The following is a 24,786-nucleotide window of genomic DNA, read 5'->3' on the forward strand; positions in this document are numbered from 1 at the left end:
TTTTATGTAAAATCGTTACGCATTAAGAACGAGTATTCTGTAATCCTTTAGTCAGATTATTTATAAACAATAAACAAGGTTTTCCCTGGGGAGGGGGGATTGGTCCCGCCCCTTTTCTATTAGTCCCGCCACCTTTTGGATTGCACCCTCGTTTATTAGCTCTGTCCCTTGGAGAGTTAACTCCCCTTCTGGCTTGGCCCTCCCCATTTTGTATTGGCCCCTCCCCCTTTGAGATATAAAGGGGTTTAAGGGCATTTTAATCGGCTGTTGCCGTCTATCCTGTAAAAATTTTCGTCTGCATAATTATCTATTCGTTAAAATAACATTTCTTCATCGGTTCTTTATCCTGCTCTGACTTCTTTTATTCAGAGGATCATAATTCAAAGATTTATCATAGTCTTTTATCAAGATCTTAAGGTTTATTAAATTCTTTATAAGTATCGTTTTTTCGGTTCCTTAATAACTGCATAAAATCCATACAGAATGCTTAAACCCGGAATTTTATATAATATACAATATATATTTCCGCATGGGACGTATCCATATATGCTAATACAAAAAATGTATGCTAACTATAGGCTGAAACGACCAGATACCGAGGCACCCCACTGTATATTGAATTCCTTTATAAGGAACCCAATTTCCTACACGATGTCGATCCTCGAAAATATTTTTTGATAAGATTGGCAATTTTACAAGAATCCATTGCGTAATTGTATTATTAATTGTAAAAATTAAGGGCTAATTGTTCGTAAAAATATTTATGAGCCATTTCTAAACTAAATTTCTTCAAATAAAATTAAATATTCAAATTTAAATAGTCACCACTACCGATGAAGATAATGTTTTACAGCTGACATTGTCAGAAAATTACTGTATGCATTTAAAAGGAAACTTAATAAACTGATAAACGGACATCGTGCGGTAGTCCTGCGTGAAAAAGAAATTGTATTTATAAATCTATGTATGTAACTTAACGAAAGTATAATAAAAACCTAGAGAGAGAGTTCCAAATTATTCGGCTACACCTTCGCACGACCAATGATTATTCTTCTCCGAAGAAGAACAAGTTGCCCTTTAAATGTATGAACACCCGTAGCTACTTGATTAAGTATCACCCCCGGATAAAAGGACATAAAAAAACTTTTTTGATATCAGAGCCAGCCGCGAAACACAGCAACAATATATTTCCACGTCGCTTCCCCCAAAAATGCGATGAGACTTCGCCGAGGGTTCAACGGAGGTGAAACCGACGGCGAGCGGAACTTGCCGCCTCTATGGAATGGAACTCGCAGCCTCTCCCCCGAAAATGCGGATAACCCATCGAGTGGACTCGTGGGACTGGTGGGAAATGCCGTTAAAAGTTTCACGGGCCACAAAGTTTCGGTCGGTTCTCGTTCACGTTCTTCCACGGAATTTCAATATCTTTGGTAAACACGGTAAATAAGCGTGGCAGGCTGCGAACTTTACGGAGGCATTAACGTATCGCAGATTGAATTCGGAATGCTGAAAAGGCATCAGGAGTCAGCCGATACCCGCCGAATAGACGGGTGGAATGAAATTTTTGACGGCCGGCACGGCCGCGAGAACGCATATTTTCCTTTAACGCGATTACGCGCGACCTGGACTGGTCGATAGAGGTCCTGCCCGTCAATTTCGCCGGCTGGTCCTCCCACCAAACGTACATGTTACGTTAACTATTTAATAGACGTTTTTTTAATCTTGCTAGAACCATACTGTGCACCCGGTGTACAAAGAATTCTGACGCGGTGTATACTTTTACTTAACACCCTTTTCAATCGCAAGATTAAATATCGGTTCTTATAACCAAAAATTTTAAAATCGTGATATTTAGGTAGAAAAGTCTAATTATTAGATCGTTTTCCTTCGATAATAATAAATTGTTTAAACACTTTTGTAAATCATCCGTTTATAGATGTTGTGTAGTAACATCTATAATTAATTAAATGTACATTGGTTCTAGTTCCTTCCCTATTATTCTTAAATGGCGCAAAATTGATGTAATGAAAACAGCAACGTCCTATAAATTAATGCATTTGTTTTTGGTAATAAAGCAAGTAGACGGATAACGTAACGTGTCTAGTAAATTCTAAGGTAGGTCGTAAAGATTGATTTTTAAAAATATATTAACACGAACGCCCTACTTTCAAACTGCAGTTTTTGGAAATCACTTTAACGAATCCTCAAAATGAAAAAAAAAACTTTAGACAGTTCTGCTTTAGTTTCGTGCACCCTCTCCGAAGACTTCACGCAGTCCGAGTCCCTATCATAAATCTCCCGATGGTTGAATAAAGCCTCTCCCATCTATCTTTAACTTCATTTAAAACTGTCGGTAGCACGCGTATCAAAAATTCGAACTGCCCAGTCGAACGTGAAACGTTCTCGCCGGGCAACGTAAGCTCTCGTGAGTTTTACGTATTCGTTTGGAATGCATCAACGCGAGTACGATCTCGCTCAACCCCGACATTTTCTTCGTTGGGAAATATTTTTCATCGTGAGATACAGGACTTCTCTTAAACGCAACATAACTGTCGTACGCATTTTCTCATAGTTTCATACGTTTCCTCACATTTTCATTTTTTTTCCTCATTTTTTAGAATTATGAACATATTTCGGATGAGCAAGGTTATTACGCCACCTACAACGTATGCGTCATGCACACTGTTTCGTTTTGCGTGTACAGACTTGGTTCGTCGACTATATGTTTCCTTGAATTAGAACACTGATGGATGGAAATATTAGACGAAAATCTCGGAGGAGAACAATATCTTTTTACTTCTATGTCATTGTAAAACAACGATCAATCACGATAGCAGCATTCTTTCAGTCGCGTTGCGGTTTAATAACTTTATACGCGAAGAAGAAGATTGAAGAGACGGAAATTTGATTCTATATGGTATGTCACTATAGATCCCGTGTATAAAGCGATTTCCTTTTATACTAGCAAGGAAAGATGCGCAAACATAAAGGGTACAGAGTGGTGCAATATCTCCGTCTACCTTGAACACCTCTGTTATTTTTAGAGACGCAACGAACTTTTGTACTTTCGCTTCTTCAAATTGATTCTAGTATGAGACCCTAACTCATTTCCGTTGTAGATGTCCCGTGTGTATTATAATTTTATATTAGCGTATGCAATAACAACGCTTGAATATATTAAATCTGAGTGATATTTTTTATTTTCATTTATAATCAAATTATTGCTCTATTTACATCAATTTTAATTTTACTATTTCTATGTAAAATTTTAACGAATCTTCATCAAATGAATTTTATTCATTAAATGAGCGTATTTATTAAATACTAACTTACTGATCACCCATATTAAATTATATTTGAAATAAATAATTATTTTAATCGATGAACTTGGCAAAGTATACAGTTCAAATCTGTAAATATTTTCCCGTAAATTGTAAAAGAATACATATTTTATTATCTAAACGTGTACCTGCTTATAATAAATTAAAAAAACGTTTTTAATCGAAAATTACGATTTAAAAAAAGAATGTTCATTGCAAGTACATTCGGCAATGAACGAAATAGTAAACACTGTCGATGAAACATCGGAGTTTGAAAAATGGTTGGAGGTTTGAAGGTTACATTTCTCCTAGGACATTTCCGCGCTCTCGCATGATTGAGCATTCCGAGATTTGGGAATTTCGAAGGCGATAATAGAGCGCGTTCCTCGCGTGCCGACCCGATTAAGCTCCTCCATTTTCAGGATTAGTATTCCGGCATCCTTTCTATTGAATCGCGTACAATCCGATCGAGAACGAGAACAATGACAAGCGAAATACGCGACATCGCTAATTCATCGATCAAACGTTACGGTTTTCGCTTGAATTATCAACGCCGCCGTTTAATACCAATCATATCTCCCCATCGATTCTAAACTGATTCTGATAAATATCGACGAGTTCCACGGTGGTTTTCGATGTTCGTTACATGTTTTAATTGGCAGCGACGTCTCGTTATCATAAACATGGTTTTAGAGACACCGCGGAATTGAATCCATGCGGATCGATTAATCCAACAATGTTAAAAGCACTTGCACCGGAATTAGATCGACGCTATTTCAATTATACGACGACAGGGCAATCTAATGAAGCGCGGATCGTCGCGTCGTCCCAATCGTCCGTCAATTTGTATTCCGCTTGCCACGGTCATTTTTCGTACTTGTCCGCTCGCTACATAAATCCCATGTAACAGCCGAGGATTTAGCGGAAACAAAATTAATGGAGCAAGCCTGGCGTGCGTGTGTGTACGTCTTGCGACCGTGGTCGAAACAAAACCAGTTAGCTGTTCCACGACCTATTCTACCTCGCTGTTGAAGTTACAAGGACACGTATCCTCAGTTGCAAAGATGAAATTGCGTGCGAGAAATCTCCAAGTTGTCGACCCTATCGAGGACAGTCTAATCGATTTTCTCATTCAAATGTCGTCCGTCATCTCGATCAGATGGTTCCCAGGGCGCAGAAATTTCAGTTACAATACAGAAAAGATACTTCTTTCAATATTTTAATTGTCACGTCAACGATATCTTCCTGACTTTCTTAGAATCCCCAATTCGGAACTTTTTCATTTCAATTTGGTTAAATGAAAAACTTCGAATTCATTAAATTTGTAAAATTTTAGAGATTTTTGTGACTTTTATTAATTATATTAATTAATAGCATTTCGACAGTGTCCGCAAATTAATTGAATGCGATGAGCAATGTCGATGTAACAAGTACAGCCATTGTACCGTTCGTTCAAAAAGAATGGATGTCGAAGATCGTCATTGTAAGAGGACCGTCCAATCGATAAATAAAACTGATATCAATGTGTCAGAATACTACTGGCGTTTAATTGGACACGTTGGCCGAGCCACTGTCTAATAAAACAGGATTCCGTCCAGCAGGATCGCTCTTTCTGTTCGATTCCCTACCGACTTTCGTTGCGGGAACCCATAACTCTTCGCTCCTCTGACGGAGAAGAATCGTTCATACCGTTGGGAACGATGTTTGCACACATCCCGCGAGAACTGATTCTGGCAATAAAAATTTATGACAATCGGGATCGAAAAAATTTAATCTGCCGGCGCGATTCATCGGCAAAGGGAAAGGAAGTCGCTGACCTCGGAGGGGTTGTTTATTTTCGAACCGCGTCTCGATCGAGGAATAAGGGCGTCGAGCTCGCCGCGGCGACAGCTGTACAAATTGGTTTTGTTCAAAAGAGAGCCCGCCTACGTTCGACTCCGCGCCAATTAACGTACACGTCTACGAGATATTCGAAGGCTTTGAGAAGTTGTTGGAGCGTAAACGCCAAGCCGGGTTTACGGAATCGTTGAAAACAAAATCTCGGGGTGATTCGAGAACTCTGGAAACTAAGACCGCGATCGCTCCATAATTAGTGTTTAACACATTCCGTGCCACGTGTACCACCGATGCTACATGCTTGCATGTTTATACAATGGACAAAAAAATAGTTTATAACAAATCTAGAATTAAAGAATTAATTTCCACCACAAGGATGGATTGTAATGAAATTGTTTTATTATTATATACGATTATTAATCATTACAGATAGTATAGCAAGTTTTCGTGAAATAACAAGTGACTAGAGCGAGGAGTCGAAGACGAAAAATGTGTATAATAACCACAAGGTAGCCAATAATTGCTACTTATACTTATGTCGTTGAAATGTTGTTAAATTTTTACCACCTTCCACAACCAGTAAAAATAATAAGTGCTAATTGATCGAAAGCGTCTCGCATTGAATTGATATATGAATGGATTAGAATCACAGCGAGCGTAAATTTTTCACGTATTCGAAAATTTTGATTCGTTTTTAAAATGTCATCTCCACATGCCAAAATATTAAAAACGAACAAGTGAAATGTATTGTAGAGTTACTATAAATTAATACTAAATTATTTAATTTAATTAGCTTAATGGTAAATTTCGTCGGTGAATAATACACTTGTTTGAATATAATAACAAACCTCCTTTCTTCACGATGAAAAAAAATGTGACTTGCGACACTGTGATTCTAATCCACTTATATAATGTAATACACGTTAGCTACCTAATTCTCAAATCATATTATGGGAAAACTGTGTTAAGAGGGGATTGCCTATGCACCTAAACGTAATTATTCTATCCAGAATATTAATTAACGCGACTAATTGATAAAATAATAAATCCGATTTTGTGCACGCATAATCAATTTACTATGTTATTGTTTTACATATTGAATTAGAATCGATACGTGTATTACTGTTCAGTTACCAGCGACCGTGACCGAAAGCAATTTTGTTAATATAGTAGAGCGTGTCGAACAAAATGTACGTCAAAGATACTACTGTGCTCGTGAAATTGCTTTCCAGAACAAGGAAGGAAGAATGCAAAGCATTCCTTATTAGAGCGACGTTGTAGTAAACAACTATTTGTAATATTTATCAATGACGTTGGAAAGAAATATAAATTACTGAATTTTGTAACAATGTTAGTCGAACGCACTGGTGTACAGTGACATGAAATACCATCCCTACTAATTTCTCTTGTGAAAAGCGAAACAAACGGACAACGCAGCGTTGTTTCCTAACACACTACTTCTCTCTGCAGTAAAATGTGTGCATAATTCCATTGAGTGTGCTTATAGATATCACGATTAGAATTGTAACTATTCAATAGTTTTCACAATTAACACTAGACATGCAATGATTGTCGTTAGTGCGATAAGATGTCGAGTCTACGTCAAAGTTGGGCAAAAAGTAAACTGATTAGTGATTCATGTTTATAACTCGTTAGTCGTTTCAACTAAATCACAATAATTTATACCTAATCCATAATAATTTATAATAACCCACGAGTTCCAATCATTAATTATATATTACGTCGCTTTTCACCCGGTTATTATAAATTAGTTGCAACGGAAGAGTTATGATCGTAAATCATCGATCAGATTACTTCTCGCCCAACTCAATGATAATTACGTCTAATCAGGGTAATTGGAATTCGACGATGAATTTCACGTTCACACATGCGAATGTATGGTAATTACCACCGAGATCGACGGAACTTTTTGTCATGAATCGATTACCTGCTGCTGTTGACGGAAGTGTTGCTTCTGCTGCGCCGCGAAATAATCGAATCGCCGCAATTAACGATCCCTTTTTGCGTGATGCTGAACGCACGAAGTCGATAAAGATCGTCCCCGGCCCTCGGGTTGTATGCTTTCTCCGGTAAACTGTGCACACGTGGCCTGATGTGATCTGGCACTGCAACACACCGTTAGACGGTTAATTAAAGCTGTGCTATTAGTTCGGACAGGACAACAAGCAGAATCGATATCGAATGGATATTCCATTAATTAGCTGTGTAGCTTCTTGTTGGATGATATCGACACCGATACCGCTCTATATTTTTCGTTTCCGTCTCGGCTGATTACCCTATTTCCCCCGAAATCTATCGGAGCTGTTCACTCGCGCGAGTCGCGCTTCCCATCGAGACCGAACAAAATATTACGCGACGGGGTATCCGTCGAACAACAGCGCTGTCACTCGGAACGATTGTACCGTATTTCGAACAGTTTTTAATTAGATACCTCGACCGTGAGCGAGGTTTCCAATTTTCTGTGAAATAAACAGACATTCGTTTCTTTTCTCGCTCGCGCGCTCCGCAATCGCGATTCCAGTGATCAAAGTGTCACGCGGACCGACGAGAAAACCTTTGGCTCCGTGTGGCCCTCGAATATTCCGCTGAAAAATCGTTCGACGTCCGGAGAAACCTGGTTTTTCGTGCGCCATCGGATAATTTTGAGCCGGTATTTCCTTGCCGGCACAGCGGCATGCACGCCGGGGCGATATTCAATCGGAACGCGAACGCATCGATCGTGTCGTGAACGTCGCCCAAGTTGATTAGAACAGTTTAACTGGCGTTCCTACAGGATAAAACGCTGACCGTCCCATGCCCGGTCGCGTGTCAGCGATGATAATCCCTTTATTGCATAACTGCTATTATCAAGAACGTCCTTTGTTTCGAAACGATAAGCTACATTACGAATACGTTCGAATGCGTTCATTACGACACGGAAATGGATCGACGGGATCGGAATTATATTTAAACCCCGCACGTTGTCAGGCATTCGGAGGGAACGGCCCTTACATCTGATCGCTTACGGGCCAAGGCATAGCGCTCGTCTTTGCTTTCGGAGCTTAGGTGGAGGCGGTTCATGCATACCGTATGTGTACATCAAAATGTATACCGTGCTCCGGAAGTAGACTGTTACAAGCCGATTAGGGACATATAATATTACTTCTCCATTTTACAGCCAAAAGAGCAAACAATTTTTAGTTACTCCAATATTGAAAAAGTGACCTTATAATACTTAATGTATTCTCATATGTATCTGTATTCTACCACCATTAATGTACATGGTCGTTAATGAATAAATAAAATGAGGTAAATGAAAATAAATTGATGAGACAAAGTCACAAGAATTCGTTAATTTTCGGTAGCTCAACTTTTGTCTTCAATAAGTGAAGATGACAAATGTGGTCAGACGTGTCTCGACTATTATAGCGGAACGAAGTCCTCAAATTTACTGTTTCATAAATTCTTTTGTTTCTAGCATAGCCACGATTATATTGTTATTTGGTTATTAATAATCTACTAGGCAGGCTAAGGATTGCATGAACTTCAAAATTGAAGATTAATAGTTCTTCGCAAGGACTGATTCTGACAGCTTCCGAAGTAGTTTCGCAAGCTCCTGAAGATTATTCCTCCTTCTTGCGTATTACACAAGATTAGGATGAGGGATGGGAGTCCCTTGAAGTGGCTTCGAAGTGATAATGGAGCGCTAACACTTTGGAAAATTGGTAACTAACGTAACATTGAATGTTAGATACCTTAACAGTGTACAGAAGTCAATCAATCATGTAGTCTAGAATTAGATCGACGTTATTATTTCGAACTGGGTCAAAAGATAGTCCCGCAATCAAGTTATAATTCGATTAAATTGTAATCCTATATTTCAAGTGTTATTTCATCGTTGAACAGTTAAACGTGCGTGACTAAACAATTTCTATTACTAGTTGAATTGTTCCCCGTGCACCTCGACTGAAATTACGATCTAATTGACACACAAGCAACAAGTTCGACGCTCGATAGCAATCGAGCGAGGACTGTAGGTTCGGCTACGTTCACTGACAAAGCATAAGGCTTCGGTGTTTAATGCGGTTACCGTCGACGAGGCACTCAAGAAGTTCGTCTCCCGACGGGCTATCGAATTACAACCGACGACGCTACGTAGAACTTCCCTTCTCCTGAAATTAGCGGTGAGTTTTCGCCGGTGCCACGGGAAATTTCAATGCCACGTACTTGTGACCAAGTGATAATGTTGGTCTTGCGAACGAAATGTAAAAGTTTCCACTCGACGATAGAATTACACCAACTGGAAATTATTCCCGACAGTAACAGGAATAATCATTGATCACTTATTAAATATGCACTTCTGTACGGATATCTAATTGTTCGGCTCAAGTACCTCGGCTGCGCTGTTAGTCTCCATTCGATTTAATTAGCGACCAATTAGCTACCTGTCCGGCCGTCCCGATAGTATGCGCTCGAACGGAAAGAACAGTTGTTCATTGTTGTTTCCATTGATCTCGTTGTCAATGCTCGAGATTTGCAAGAATGTATCGTGACACGGTGCGCTTTCAATTTGCACGCAACTGACACTGAACACTTTCCAAAGGTTATTAATTTTTTAACTTGAAATCTGTTTAAGAATTCAGTACAACAGAAAGAATGGATTTTCGTTTCAAATTACAAAACAATTTAAATTTGTTCTTTAGATTTGTTCATTAAATCTGTTAAATTTTATCGAGAACATTATGTATTCGAGGTACAAGCGAACGCCTCGAGATCGTTAGCTCTTTTGCGTACTAGCTAATTATCTCACCCATAGTATTTTTATTTTACTTTCAGTTTGAATAAAGAATACTCGGTCCTGCAGAATCGATGTTTCAATCCGACTGTCTCGTTTTCTCGACAGATACCTCAATCCAATTTACTTTTACGCGAGCGAACTTCTTTTTATCTGCGATGCTTTGTACGCGATTGCAATTGTTGCAAAATCTTCGATGAGAAAGAAACTCGGAAAAAAGACTGGGGCTGGACGAGCACAGTATTCGATCCTCCCACCTACACGTTCGACCGAAAACTTTAATTGGTAGCTCACTGGAAGGAAAAATAGAGAGGGGGGGAGGGCAGAAGAGAAAATAATTCGGGCGCAGGGAGAAAAAAACTTAACGAGCAGCGGCAAAAATTCTGGAGAGTTTGCGGAGGCCGCCCTCGTCTGATATTGTCTGACCTGTTCTACTGCTCGGCTGTGTGCTCGTTTCTCCGATCGCAGACTCGGAAATTTTCATAAACGGAATTAAAATGACTGCTCGAGCTTCCACGTACGTCAAACGTCGCATAGAAATGGAAAAGGACTGATCTGTTATATTTATCGCAACGTTTTCATCAATTTCTAAAAACATATTTATCAATTTTCTCCTTCTTCTAGCTTTTATATATTATAAAATGAATTTCTGTGAAATTATATTATCTAAAATTAAATCATATCTTATAGTATAAAGCTTTATTCATATTCTCTGTATCTCTCAAGTTTATACATTTTTGGAAACCCTGTAAATTCTTTTCACATGATCACATTCTCTGTATAATTGATCGTAAACTGTATTTTCGAAATTTTAATTAGGATTATAAGTAAAACAACGTTCTACTTTCCGTCTACGTAAATAATCCGGATTACTGTAGCTTGATTTCAATAAAAATTAAACAACACTTTCTGCTAGATCGAATAAGTTGCGAATGTTTTCAAACTTCCCATTCGCGACTACACGAAACTTCAGACTGTAAGAAGCTATTCGCTTTAGCTTTTTGCGACAATTGTTTACTGGAATCCCACGTTCTCGGGTGAGATGCGTTTTACCGACAATATTCGCGATATTGGCCACATGCTGCGGAGAAAAGTGCCGCGGTCGTAGTTCTTGAATATGTCGGCATCAAAGGGAGATAAAAGAGTTGGCCGATTCGCATTCATTCTAGCCGCTGCACACATGATCGATCATGAATTTTCCCATGGATCCGACACAATTGCGGCGGACGCTTTGTTGAGGGCATCGTATCTCCGTAGCGTCGCTTCTTCTCGCATTTGTTCACACGTTTCCTTCACATTTACCGCGCGATCTCAGCTCCTCTCTCTCTCTCTCTCTCTCTCTCTCGCCCTCTCGAGAAAATTATCGTCTCCGAGGTTCCTATCAGGTTCAAATCACTATAGATACCTTCCAAGCTTCTAAACCATCCCCCGTATTCGGTCGACTGCTACAGACTCTCTAAAAAATATTTAAGTTTCCACATTTTTTCCTACGTTTTCTTCGAATTCATGCAACCGCATATACGCGTTGTAACGCAATTCAAGATTAATACATTTCTCCTTGCTTCAAATTTAGACAATTTTCGCCACAACTAAATAAATGCGAGTTTAAAGAGAAACGTTAGTTATATTTAGAAACATGTGCCACGGTTGAATCAACCAACGTGTTAAATCAATAATTGCTCCTCGAATGTATGCGCTATTTGCATGCACATTTTTACTGTATCAAAGTGGACTGGTAAAATAAAACTTTTATCAGTTTCTTTCTCTCCTTCTCCTCGTCTTAACCCCTTACACTATAATAACGAGTCAGACTCGTGATAAAGATTTCATACACGGTCCATTAAATATGAATATTATTAATTTATTTCAAATCGAAATCAAATTTAATTCTTCTGTTATCAAAGTACAGAAGCAAAAATAAATAAAGACAATACTAGAAATAGGAATTGTCTAGTTCTATTAAAGAAAGTATTAAGAACGAATAAATATTAATTAACACAGCGTGAAAGGAATCATAGTGCAAGGGGTTAATCTCCCGTCCCCTGCTATAGACGAACTTGACTTTCAAATGGATGAATTTGCCGAAAGCAAATCTTGTATCGACACCTACGATAATAACGCCACAATGCCCGCGGAGATACGTCATCTACACTTTCCCCATACAGGAGGGACACGGTCCTCAACCAACAGCGCAACATTGTCCAATATCGGAAGAGCAACAGATTCATTATGTTCGCTTTCTAATCTCGATCGTGTCCGCAGCCCCCCCGGGATGATAATCTGTTACTAACGGTTCACGGTGTAATAATGAACGATACCAAACCGAACAACCCTATTCCGCATCAACCCTGCGTTCTCGATCCCCAGCGTCTTCCAATATCGCCGGCCCTAATAATCGTCCAGTGGTGCGGCACAGCTGTAGCGAGGCTTCTGTTTACAGAAAGTATTTACCCGGCGGACGCGAGCCACGTAATTAATTTCTGATGTGCAGACGCCGCTATCCCGGCACCTAATCTGTCAATGTGATACGCTGGACTACCCTCGGGGCCGGGGAACCTGTCAGACGGAGATCCCCGGAGAACGCCGGAAATTGTTTGAATGATTTCATCCGGGATATTGCCCTCCCAGCTGGCCTGATCCTCGACGAGTATTTAAAAATTTATCGATCGAGAAAGATTTCACGCGCGTTCACAGCTTCCCGAATCTCACGACATACGACGATTAATCCGAGAACACTTATCTACTATCGACAGACCGTAGAAAGGTCTCGGGTTCGTATAAATGCGTGCGATTATAGTATTTCTGAGGGAGCGCGGAAGGGGTCGATGATGCTCCGAGCCTTACGAGGATATTCAAGGAGGCGCGCTGCTTCGTGAAATTATGGCACATCGATCATATCTCGCGAATATGATATTCTCGACAGGATAGCTAGCAGACTTTAGAATCTTGATGCTTCGTCTACCTTGGTAACGTCGAACCGACTTGGGAGGGATTCGCATTGCCTGGATTATTTGCACGTGGTACGAAAGCGTGTTAAGGTATCCCGATGGTAGAAGTAACCTAATCGATCTTCTCCAACATTTGTAAAATCTGAATCTAATATTTGCCTTTTCGAAAATTGTTCATTTTGTTTTACAAGTTACAAGCCTTTCTTCGCATTGAGTCGAGGCCATTCGCTAACGGAATGTTCTAGTAGGCAATCAATCGCAAAAGTTCTCCATGGCAATTGTTCGAGACATAATTGCGTAATTTACTAACGTCGGGATTTTCCTCGCGCGACCCGGGAATAATCAGTTCTATCGAATAGGCGAGCGCATTCATTTGGTTAACGGGGGACCTCGCTCTGCATTCGGGAATTGTGCATTCAGTGGTCGAACCAGGGCAAGTAGCTGCGTGCCACTTCCCATACAGTTCCACATAAACAGCGACACATGCTTAAAAAAGCAAGGAATAATGTTCGATTTGATCACTCGACCCAGTTTCGGTGAAAATGTCGTTCAACTGTCATGGCCACGTTATTCAAATTTGCGAACGACATGGACACATGAAAATTGTCGTGGCAATCGAAACGCATCTGACTTTTCGAACAATCCTCTTTAAAACATAACATACAAGTGATGCATTTTATGTAGTATTTTTTTTGTGAAGTACGTATACTTGACACAATGCGAATTGATCATTGAAATGAGATTTTTCAAACCGGTTCTTAAAAACCGATAAACATTGGTGTACGCAAAGTTGATATAGATTGGTACAATTAGTTTTAATGACGAAGACTAAGTAGAATTTAATTTATAACATGGACGTGACTCTCTAAAATATTATAGATTTATAACAAAATTCTGATTGGAGTTTAAGAGGAATTTACCGAGCCCCTCGACAGAGCACCTTCTTTCGAACTTACTTGGAAAACAAAAATATTGAAAAATAATCTCTTCCTAGGCAGTGATATAATTTTAACAAACATCCCTTATAACAAATATATTAATAGAAAACGTAATATTGTAGCAATGTACGTACATGTATACGTATATGTGCAATATAGTTGATGTTGTCAGAAGTCTTTCATAAAATCTGATTATTCAGCTGAAATAACTTATATTATAATTGCAACTGTTTAATGCAATTAATTCGTCTGATAACCACTCTAGCGAGTGACAGAGATTCGGTATTGATTAAATGTTTTTGCGGGATACAAATTCAGTGGATACAATTTTCGCGTGCGAAACCTGCTGATATTTCCGGGCCTTTTGTTATGGAATTACAGTTACGTTAGTCACTGAAGTCTGCAATGAATTAATGACACTTTCCTTATTAACTCGTTCGTATATTCTATTTCTTAAAGTTCTACCTACAAAACGAACTTCGAATCAGCATAGATTCATCACGCGCTCATGGTCAACGTTAATTATCATTTTCCAAGAAATTTTCACGAATTATTAACAAATAAATTAACTAACTCGTTGTGGGAGTATGTGCATTTACAAAGACCGACAGAGTTAATCATACAGCGGTGCGTGGGGTTTATTAACTAATCAGTTTGACGTCAGGGCGTGCCAGGTGAGATTTGCAGGACTTTTAGAATGCACAGACGTTAGGGGTGCATCATTAATTTGGAAAATATTTTTTCAGTTTACATACTAGTCACGTCTGCGAAAGGAACATCAGGGTCGAAGAAAAATGTGCTTACCTGGCAGCTCAAGAAAGTTGGAGGTCCTCCGCTGTCTGCCGCGTGGGTGAGCATTGAAGTTCAACGGTCCCACGTCCTCGTTGCTGACGTTCGACAAATTGGAGCACTGACTATCACGGGAGCCACGTCTGGACGCTAGGTAAGCTGTAACACACGGAGAAAGGACATGTCAAGCGATTTCATCAAATGGCCAGCAAACGGCCAGCAAACGGCCAGCAAACGCCAGCAAAGATCGTCGTCAATCTAAAGTTATGTCCACATTTGTTAGCGCGCTTCGCTTTGGACGTGGTCCAATAACCAATTAAAACAGTGATACGTTACTGCATACAGTCATTTGTTACCAGTGGTGGCAAAGCAATGTACGAAATAATTATTTACTGCCTTGTTAGTAAATATACTTTCTACAATATCGATTTGATTTTACGATATATTTGCTATACGTATTTTCAGTAGTTCGCGAGCATATGACATTTCTTCAAATTTTCTTTCAAATAGAAAACAAATGAACATTATATAACGTATTATTACGAGTGCAGCTTTAATTTAACGGCGTGCATACAATAGTATTTCCTTGGAGTAATTATTGTTACTACTATTATTACCAGAAGGAGAAAATAATACTCCGCGTGTGTAAGAAAATCTTAATATATTATATATATATAATATTTTCTCGATATTTTTATCACATGTAATTGAATTAAAAATTTTTCATTTTTTTTTTACACAAGCGGAGTATTCTTACTATACCCTTGTCACTAGATCTGTTTACCAATCACTACACAGCCTACGAGCCGGTTAAACGACGATTGATTTCGCCGACCAATAATCACCGACTTATGTAATATTAATACTAATTCGCCGTCGAACTTCGATCCGAGTGCGGCTCGAATTCGCGAGCGGATTAAAGGTTGAAGAGGATTACGGGATTTGGTTTCCGAAATACAGCCGGTCGACTAGCTCCCAGCGGCGAAAAAGAGGGATGTAGGTTCGGGGACGAGAAAGAAATGGAAAATGAACGAAGAAGGGGGGCGGGACAGACAGGTTCTTCTATTCCCTGGCCTTTAGATGAGAATCCGATCAGGCCAGCAGACGGGAAAAATGATTACACCGAGGCAACCCGATTTTTGATCCGCCCTTTGTCTACCTGTTACGGTGATATCTTTCGGCGTTACGGGATTGCTTGTAATTAGATGAACGCCGATTGTTCTACCGGCTAAGCCGATGATTTTCCCAGGGATTTATTCAAAGCTCCGGGGACAATGGCGCCTCGCGCTCGAAATAAACTAAATCCGCGATTGTTAGTTCTAATAAGGAAATTTGTGGTGCGTCAGCAACTAATTATAAAATACCGTCTAACGTATAAATTAATTTCGAACGTGTATATGTGAATATTCCCTCCAGTATTTAAATATTTGATTTTATCACGACAGGTTATTTATTTATATTACAACACTACGACCCCTTGGCGTTTTAGCTGTCACAGTATTTTTTCTCATTCTAAAGTCGTTTAGTGACAAACTATAACTAATTTTGCGACACACTGGACTTCTTTAATAGTACATTTAACACATTCTAATCGTCTTCGTCCTAGCCTTTAGTATAATACTTCTTTATCTTATCTAACAAAGGGATTTCCTGCTAAATTGAAAAAAAAAACAAATAAATGAATAAAAATATTCGGATTAATGCACTCACACGTATTTTGCCACTCGGTGGATTTGGCATTCGTGATCGATAGAAATTGTTCGCAGTGCCGGTAATCGGCTGTATTCGTTTAACAATGCAGGAAACTAAGCGGAAAAAATTGTGAAAAAAAGTAGACGGCCGCTGCACCACAGTTCGATATTCCAAAATGGATTTTCCTATTTTCGAAACGACACATGGAAAACTGCAGAACTTTTTCGAGCGTTCCGTGGGCGTGTTTTTTTAGTTTTACTTGCCCGCGAGGAAATATGGTTACCGAGACGATTATTCAAGCCGTGTACGTGCACTTATTCGTATTCCGTGATTCCGCTCGACAATTCCCTCCTGATTACGAGAATTGTCACGGACCGGCGAGACGTGACGACTTTCTGATGTATTTGAGGAAAGCGTCTCGTTATCATCTCCCATCGAACCAAGAAGCCTCCCGGGTTCAAATTACTTTAAATCGAACACTTCTTACGTAGCACACGTGACTTACCTCGCAAATTTCGTAAGAGACCTTTCTGGTATCGGAAACTTTAATACGATACATCCTGTACCAAGCAGACCAATTTTAAATTGTACAAAACATGGGAATTTTTTAAGAAATTAAACACTGACTAGTTATATATATAAAAAATTTACATTAAATTAAGCATGAATTATGTGATATCTCATTTTTTTTTCAAAAATGGACATGCGTCACTTTCAAAATAAACAGCCCATATAATCCTCGACGTTCCGAATACACAATTATCAATTCTGGCAATGGTATTATGCAACCAAAGTTTTTTAAAAAATAGAATAATCCTTTTGGTATCAATTCTCTACTAAAATTGTAGATTTGTGTTGAGCTGACAGAAGTTTGTCCGGAACGCCTACTCAATGTTAAAACTGGACAACGCCAGGGCAACGAGGCAAGAGCTTATGCGAAAATAAAACAGTACCAATTAATGTTACTATAATCCTGACCCCTTATATTCATATGAACTAGTTTACGCATGTTTGTTCACCCTTGAATTACGACATTAATTAAAAACTCCTCCAAACAGATTACAAGGACTTAAAAGTTACAATGTTACACAACACGATGTACAATTTTAAGCGGATCAGAGCTCGTTAATCGAGCGTGTGTTCTCTCATTTTAATGTGCAAATAATTAGATACTTTCGACGAGGATTACAAAACGGTGCCTAGACTGCAATCGTGAACGAGGCACTCCCGCAGAAGGAAATCGATTATTTCCTCGATTTTTTTAATTTTTTAATTATTTCCTCGATGCGATAGATTCAACGAATAATGCAATTTCTCCACTGATCGCTGATTGTAAACAAATTCTGAAAAATTTATTCCCACTATTCGTACTTCTGTTAAGCTTTCTTTTCATTATGAACAAAGCGAAATTGCTATTGCAAACAATCACATAAGTTACTTCATCAAAGCGCACATTCAAATAGACATTTTTCTCCATGCATCTGCGGTGCACCGGAAAAGCGCATTTCATCTCCGCGAGGATGGCAGAAAGCAATATGCAACGCCGGTTCGGCGGAACAGCACAATCGGCGGAGTGCAAAAATTCCTGCCACTCGAAAATAGGGTCAGAGCAAACAAAGTCCAAACTTCTGGACAGAGTCCACCTTTAAAATGGCTCTTGCATAATGCGATCCTCGCGAAAGTGAACGAGGGAGAGAAAGAGAATGAGGGAGGAGAATGAGAGAGAGAGAGAGAGAGAGAGAGAGAGAAGGAGAGACAGTGCATCAAGTAGGACACAGTCGCAGGTTGTCCACAATGACCAGCTAACGAGGACACCGCGCGACCCTGGTAAAACCCAACGAAAAACGCAGCGAGAGGGCACTTACCGAGTCCACCCTTCATCGAACCTCTTCTCCTTGGACTGGACAACAGCGTCACTTCCGTGTCGGCGTCGTCGATCTCGGTCAAGTCACTGGTAGACCTCCTCGACATGTTGCTTCCATAGGCATCATCGTTCCCGTTGGCTTGACCCTTGCCAGCCTCGTCGAGGCACCCTTGGCTCCGATTGAAGTGGCTGCCCTTCTTAGCAGGTTTCTTTTCTGCAGGACTGTCGCTTCTATCCTTGAACGTTCCTTCCACGGAGGACCTCCTTGAGCCGCTCGTATAAGTTGGAGAATTCTGCAGTTGATGTTCCAGGTTCAGCTCCGAGTACTTCGGACTGACCTGGCCATGCGACGTGACTATAGTCGGCGATAGAGGACTCTTGGAGCCGGTCATGCCGAAGCAGGAATTCCTTCTATGGTCGAAAGGCATCGGGCTCTTCGACCGGAAGTTGGAAGAGCTGGAGGACCTGGTCGGGACCACCGGTGGCCCAGAGACCGGGCTCTTCGGCGGGTAGCTCATGGTCTTCCCCAGACTCTTCCTCGACTCGCAGAACTGGAACGTCGGCGACTTCTGGCCCGGCGAATGCAACAGGTCTCTGTTCGGACTCTTCGGACTTCTGCATCCTTTGCGCGAGTAGCTGCCCGGACTTCTCGGGGGTCGATCCGCATCGCTCGATCGGTTGAATTCCTTGAAGTCGAAGTTCGTGTACGGTGTATCGGCGCTGAACTCGGGCGGGAACTCGAAGACGAGAGGCGTGCCGGGTGTTTTGGTCACCGACAACTGCGTAGGACTCCTTTGGCCGCCGATCGGAATCTGAGGCAGTTGCGGTAGTTGACGAGGACTCCGCGGGGATTTCAGATGTATCGATTGTCCGGGACTGTTCGTCGCCATTTCGTCGTCCTCTCGGTGAATAATGCCCCTCCGCTGGCGGTTCTTTGATCGCGTCCGCTTCCGCCTTCCTTTCAATCTACAGAACGAGAGGCACAGCCGGCTCTCGGCTCATTGTGCTTCCGTCTGCGACGATGAAACGCAAGATTTCCCTCGCTTCCGAATCGGCTCGAGCTCTCTCTGAACGACCCGCGAACCGCTCGCCTCGGATACAATTCTCATTTCAGCGAGCCGTGCTTCTCTGCCTCCTTCTTCGCGTACCCCGGCTCGACGACGTACCCGCGTAATGGTGACTAGGAACCAAGCGTTCGTGGCAAACTATTCGGGTGACGGCCATTAAAGCTTACTCGCTCGAAATGATGTGTGCTGCTCGTATGGCGGACCAACCTGAAAATTTTCAATTTGAAATCTGTTAGTTCTTCTTAAACAGCTTCTTATTCGTCTTATTTTAGTCTAAATTGGTTCACTGCAAATCGGACAAGATTAAATATAGACAAGTACTACAGTACATTCTCTCCAACTATACCTCAGCTTGTTGACAAAAATGGACTATTTGGGAGGAGAGAGTACGATTATACAAGTGTCACGCGACTCCTGTCTCCTCTTCCCAAATTGTCGATTTTTGTTTACAACCTGAGGGACAATTGGAGAAAATTTACTGTACCATTTATGGATTTGTTATCAAATCTTTGGTGTGTTATAGAAACATTTTTACTTTGTGATATGAAATTAAATCTCAACTAGTATACTGGAGACATGAGGGACATATTATATTTCTCTTTCAGTTTGTAGTAAAGGTTTAATTTTTTATATTTCTATTATTTTATAGAGCAACTTTGAAATCGCATACGAACTGATTAGATTTTCTAATCTGATTCAATGTTTAGTAACAATGTGGTACAAGTATCTTACTCTGTAATTATTTCTTCGTAATCAAGGACATCAACTTTTAAAGTTAATTCAATTTTGTTCAGGTTCAGAATTCGTCACTAATTTATATCTCGAGATTGTTATTTGCTAGATTCGAATTATATAAATTTTGAAAACCCACATAAAATATTTGTACAGAATAAAATATCAATAGAACGTTCATGTAGAATTCTTTATTTCTTGAGAACTCAACAGATTCGTTACACTTTTTATTTCGTGTCTATTGTGATCCCAGTATATCAACAATTTATTTCATCATCGTTATAGAAATTAAGAATTAATATAAGTTGCAACGAAAAAGAAAACCTTTTACTTTCGATGCGAGGTCCAAGTACGGTCTATTTCTTAAATAAATAAAATGAGAAGTAAAGCTTTATTTTTTCCAATTTAAATGTTTACGTACGTGTCCACGATATAGGGAAATTACAATGTAAACGTATAGGTCGTTATTTGAAATTCTATTCACAGCACGGTGGTCGAGGAATGTGTAACATTTCTGTGACGTTTCCTGCATATTTTACGAAAGTACAAGTTGGATTTTTTAGGATTTTTTTGTTTAACTACACTCTGAATTTTGAAAGTCATTTAACACATTTTTGTGAATTAAGGAGGTTGTAGAAATAATTTACAAATTAATTGCACTGTTAAAGATGGGAACAAGTGTTGCATACTCTGTTGTTGTTGCTATTCAAAATCGAACAACTGAAAAGATATCTCGTTGTCGTAAGTGTTACTATCGTTTCGCATAGAATGAAATGTGTTGGGAACGCTTGGGATGCAGAATACTGGCTAAAATCGTTGCGATTCAAGAGACACCCTTCTACCTAACCTTGCTCTATGCAGTTTCGTAAATGTATTCAATTAACGTTCCTACGCTAAATGCCACTAGATTGCTTCCACTGGTGGCTGTAAATCTTATGGCATAGCGTAGCGTAAAGTTGCACATTTATGACAGCGAACGGCAATAAAGTACCTAGATCTCTCGCCGTAAATTCGCATAACAAAAACGCCACTAGACAACTTCACGACCGGCAACGCGGAAGATGGAAATCTTGTAAACATTTTATATTGCACGGACATCGATAAAAAAAAGATCGCAACGCGAGACAAGAGCAAACATTAAAACGAGCTCGTAATTTTCCAGGGTAATATTTGTACTTAAAAAGAGAGGAGGAGAACTCGACGCGGAAAGGAATAAAAATTGCAATCTCTCTAGCGCATCGTTCGAACCTCGCGATATCACAGTTTCCCTTCGGTAGTACATCTCTTTTTCACTGGAAAAGCATAATTCGTTTCTCTGTGCAAATAGTGAACGGATTAAATCCAGAAACGTCTCATTAGTCCGAGCAAATATTGTAATTCAGTTCTCAATACAAGTAATTACTATTAAATCATGGCCCGTGCGAATTCAATCTGCCGAGAACCAATTTTCAACAACTAAAACAGGCGAAACCGTTGTAAGATACGAATCGACTTCTTGTCGAAGGCCGAACGTAATCAGGTTTAATAATTCATTAACATCCCGTATGGATTGATTGAAGGTTCGTTGTACAAAACAGGTTAATAGTTCGACAACTGGACAGTGCTGTACTCACGGTTCGTCTACGAAGAATTAACCTGTTGATCGCTGGCGTACGAGTGGTAACATCGCATTGTTCTTCGCCGGCCGCGTTTGCGCTTTCAATGAGACGGCTTTGTACTCGTAAGAGGCAAATCCTCGATGTGCACACTGATGAATATCATCCACTCAAGAACCAAAGCACTGATAGGAATTTGAGATGGCGCAGCAGCATTATTTACATCAGAAACGGAAGAGAGAAAACCGCTGGGCTTCCTCGGCGGAGGCTGCCGCGTTACTGAGGGGTTGGAGCGCGCGGGCTACCATCAACGCACCCCCCGCCACCAATTTCACCCTGCTCAACCACCCAACTCGCTTTCCCGGGCTTTCCTTTTCTTCGCACGTGCCTCTTTATCAATTCGATTCATTTTACTGTTGCGCTCCCACCGAATTCATCTCGCCGGCTAGACATTCTACCTGAGGCCGGACTTTCCTCAGCACAGAACCCTCCGGTTAACCCCTTGCTGTATTATTTTCTTCTTAGTTTCAACGCTGAGCACTTTTTCTATTGTAATAATTTCTTAGAAGGAAAAGGAAAAATATTTATTCCGTTTGGCTACGTTTACTTAAATGGTTAAATATTGATGACAAGAGGACAGAATTTTATTCCGGCGTGAAAGAACGAAATAAAATTTATACTTAACACGATATTAATAGAAATCTCTATGACGAGCCAGACTCATTAAAATACGGCTAGAGGTTAAAATCTTACCGTACGGATTACGGAGTATGAATCGTCAGCTTTTGTTATTATTATCGCCACCAGTAGATTGCGAAGTTTTATTTATATATTATTATTATTGTTCTATAAATCAGACAAACCCGGGCAAATTTTATTTAATCGTAAGATGACTAAAGGTTCGGTGATCAGACGAAAGCGAAAGCCAGGCCATATTTCACCCAAATCAACATTTGTTTATTTATGTATTATGTATAAACTCATTTTTCTTATTGCTCTTTAAAATTATATATTATCATTTTAACGTGCATTCGTATATATTACTGCAACATGAACAAGTCAAAATCATGTTCGATTATTCAGTGACAGAAGTATTACGATTTTCGTTCTCGTAATCTCGAATACATTATTTCTAGTACAAATAACGGCTTAATTTATCTTTACATCTGGAATTTATTATCCTTTTCGTATACATACTACATGGAATAGTGTTTATATCATTATTAATGTGCTATTAATAAATAAAATAAATAGCTAATCGATAATGTTGTTAAATTATTAATATCCCGAAAACAGTGAACTGCATTTTATATTATACTTCAGCACTGGTTTTTAATATGTATTTTATTAAATGTTCCTCTTGAAATACACCTGTAAAAGTTGTCTCTCTTCTGTCATGTATCGTATTTGATGCAGATATTATTAATAATAAAAGACATGTAGACGTACACTTTATAAAATTATTCTTACATACATAGGCTCCCTAAAAAGTTTTTCAGTATAAGAATTACACTTCAAATTACATACTTTATTAGTACTTTATGTACTAGTTTATTACTATTTCTGAAAAAGGGCTATCTAAAGATTTAAAAGAAGAAACAACATATAAAATTGATGGTTTGAGCTTGAAAAAAATCAAGGTTCCCGACTAAGTACTTGGATAGCAATCTATTAATTAATTGCAGATCACGACTCTTAATCTACAGACTTCAACGAGCATTATTCATGGATGCCAAATTTAACCCTTTGCGCTAGAAGCTATTCTAAACAATAACCACATTTTTCACAAATCGTTGAATGTAAAGCAATATAATAATATATAAAGTACTTTAACTCTCTGCATTCGAAGGGCTGCGCAGCGAAGCCATTTAAAATTATCTTCAAACTCGAGGACGCCTCTGCGACAACAATGAAGATAAATTTTGAATAATTCCGTTCCCGAATCCTCGAGTGCAAAGGATTATATAATTAAAAAACTGTTAAACACTTTATATTTCAATTGTATGCATTCATTAAAATATTCATGTACATAAAATTGGCAGATAACTTAACATCCGTCTATTATTATTCTTCTGATAAAAAATCAAGGCTAATGCAAATAATTGTAAATATTCAAGCTTTAAAATTATCTGCACGGTTAGTTGTCAACGTAAGGCTCGAACCGTCGATGTTGCGTTACGAAAATGTTACGACAGTCCTACATCCTGGAAAATTCTTCTTTAAATGTTTACGACAGGTGTTCAATGCCAAATTTAAAGACAAACGCAATTCCCCATGAAATGGAAATTGGATTTTCCCTGTAAAACCACAGACAGTTACTACGACGATGGAGTCCCCTGCGGAGTAATCGATGGTTTACGATGCCATTATATTGCGCTCGAAATTCGGCTGCGAGAACTATCGCAACACGTTGCGAACATGTGGTTGAACTTCGGCAAACACGTCCAACAGGTAAACGCGTCGGACGAGTCTTCGCACAAATTAATCCTTTACCTAAAGCTGACCGCGACACGGTTAATATGGAAATACGAAATTGATGTTGTTACTGTGAAATTGAACAGAATTTACGATTTTCGATAATGTTTCGATGAAAATGAGAAGACTGTTCTCAAGTAAATATTTTTTAAAATACTCCAACAAAGATAATATTATTTCTTAAACATGGTACACCATTCTTTGGATACGTCGATGGTCAAGTTACATATAAACATTTAAAGTCCGCAAAAAGTGAGGATGTTAGTTTACGATTATACACAAGTGATATTATGTAAGTAGAAGAGTTTTACTCAAAGCGAATTAACATAAAGATTTCTTATAATATTTGGACAATTGCGATGAACGGAACGCGTGACGGGAGTTGGGAGACGTATCTCCCGCGAACTGTATGTTATGCGTCGACAATTCCGAGCCTTGGTTTAAAATATCGACCAACGTCATCCTTTTGATCCTTTAACGCAGAGCTGTGCAAGAGGACTCGCGGTGGCCAGGGCAAAGTTACGGGCGAAGGGGAAACTATGGTGCAAAGCTATGGTGCAAAGCTATGGTGCAAAGCTATGGTGCAAAGCTATGGCGCGAAGTTATTGTGCAAAACTACGGGCAAGCATCTTAGCACACTGGGAACATGAGAAAAATAAGAGCAAAGTGTTTACATCTTCATGCCGTACTTTCTCTCACCCTCGCACGCATTGCCGTTAAATGCCAATCCTCCGA

General features: G+C 39.5%; 1 protein-coding gene across 1 annotated transcript in view; it reads right to left on the reverse strand.

The window, feature by feature from the left end:
- The window catches only part of LOC144474516 (uncharacterized), a 44,674-nt gene extending 25,502 nt beyond the window's left edge, over nucleotides 1–19,172 (reverse strand). The window contains exons 1-3 of the mRNA XM_078189419.1: nucleotides 18,184–19,172; nucleotides 14,642–14,785; nucleotides 7,105–7,282 (exon numbers count right to left, since the gene is read on the reverse strand). Of these exons, the coding sequence (XP_078045545.1) occupies nucleotides 7,105–7,282; nucleotides 14,642–14,785; nucleotides 18,184–19,072 (1,211 nt within the window). The 5' untranslated portion in view covers nucleotides 19,073–19,172. The remainder of the gene's footprint in view (nucleotides 1–7,104; nucleotides 7,283–14,641; nucleotides 14,786–18,183) is intronic.
- Nucleotides 19,173–24,786: the final 5,614 nt, after the last annotated feature.

Source organism: Augochlora pura, chromosome 2 (assembly GCF_028453695.1).
Source record: "Augochlora pura isolate Apur16 chromosome 2, APUR_v2.2.1, whole genome shotgun sequence".
Lineage (NCBI taxonomy): Eukaryota > Metazoa > Arthropoda > Insecta > Hymenoptera > Halictidae > Augochlora > Augochlora pura.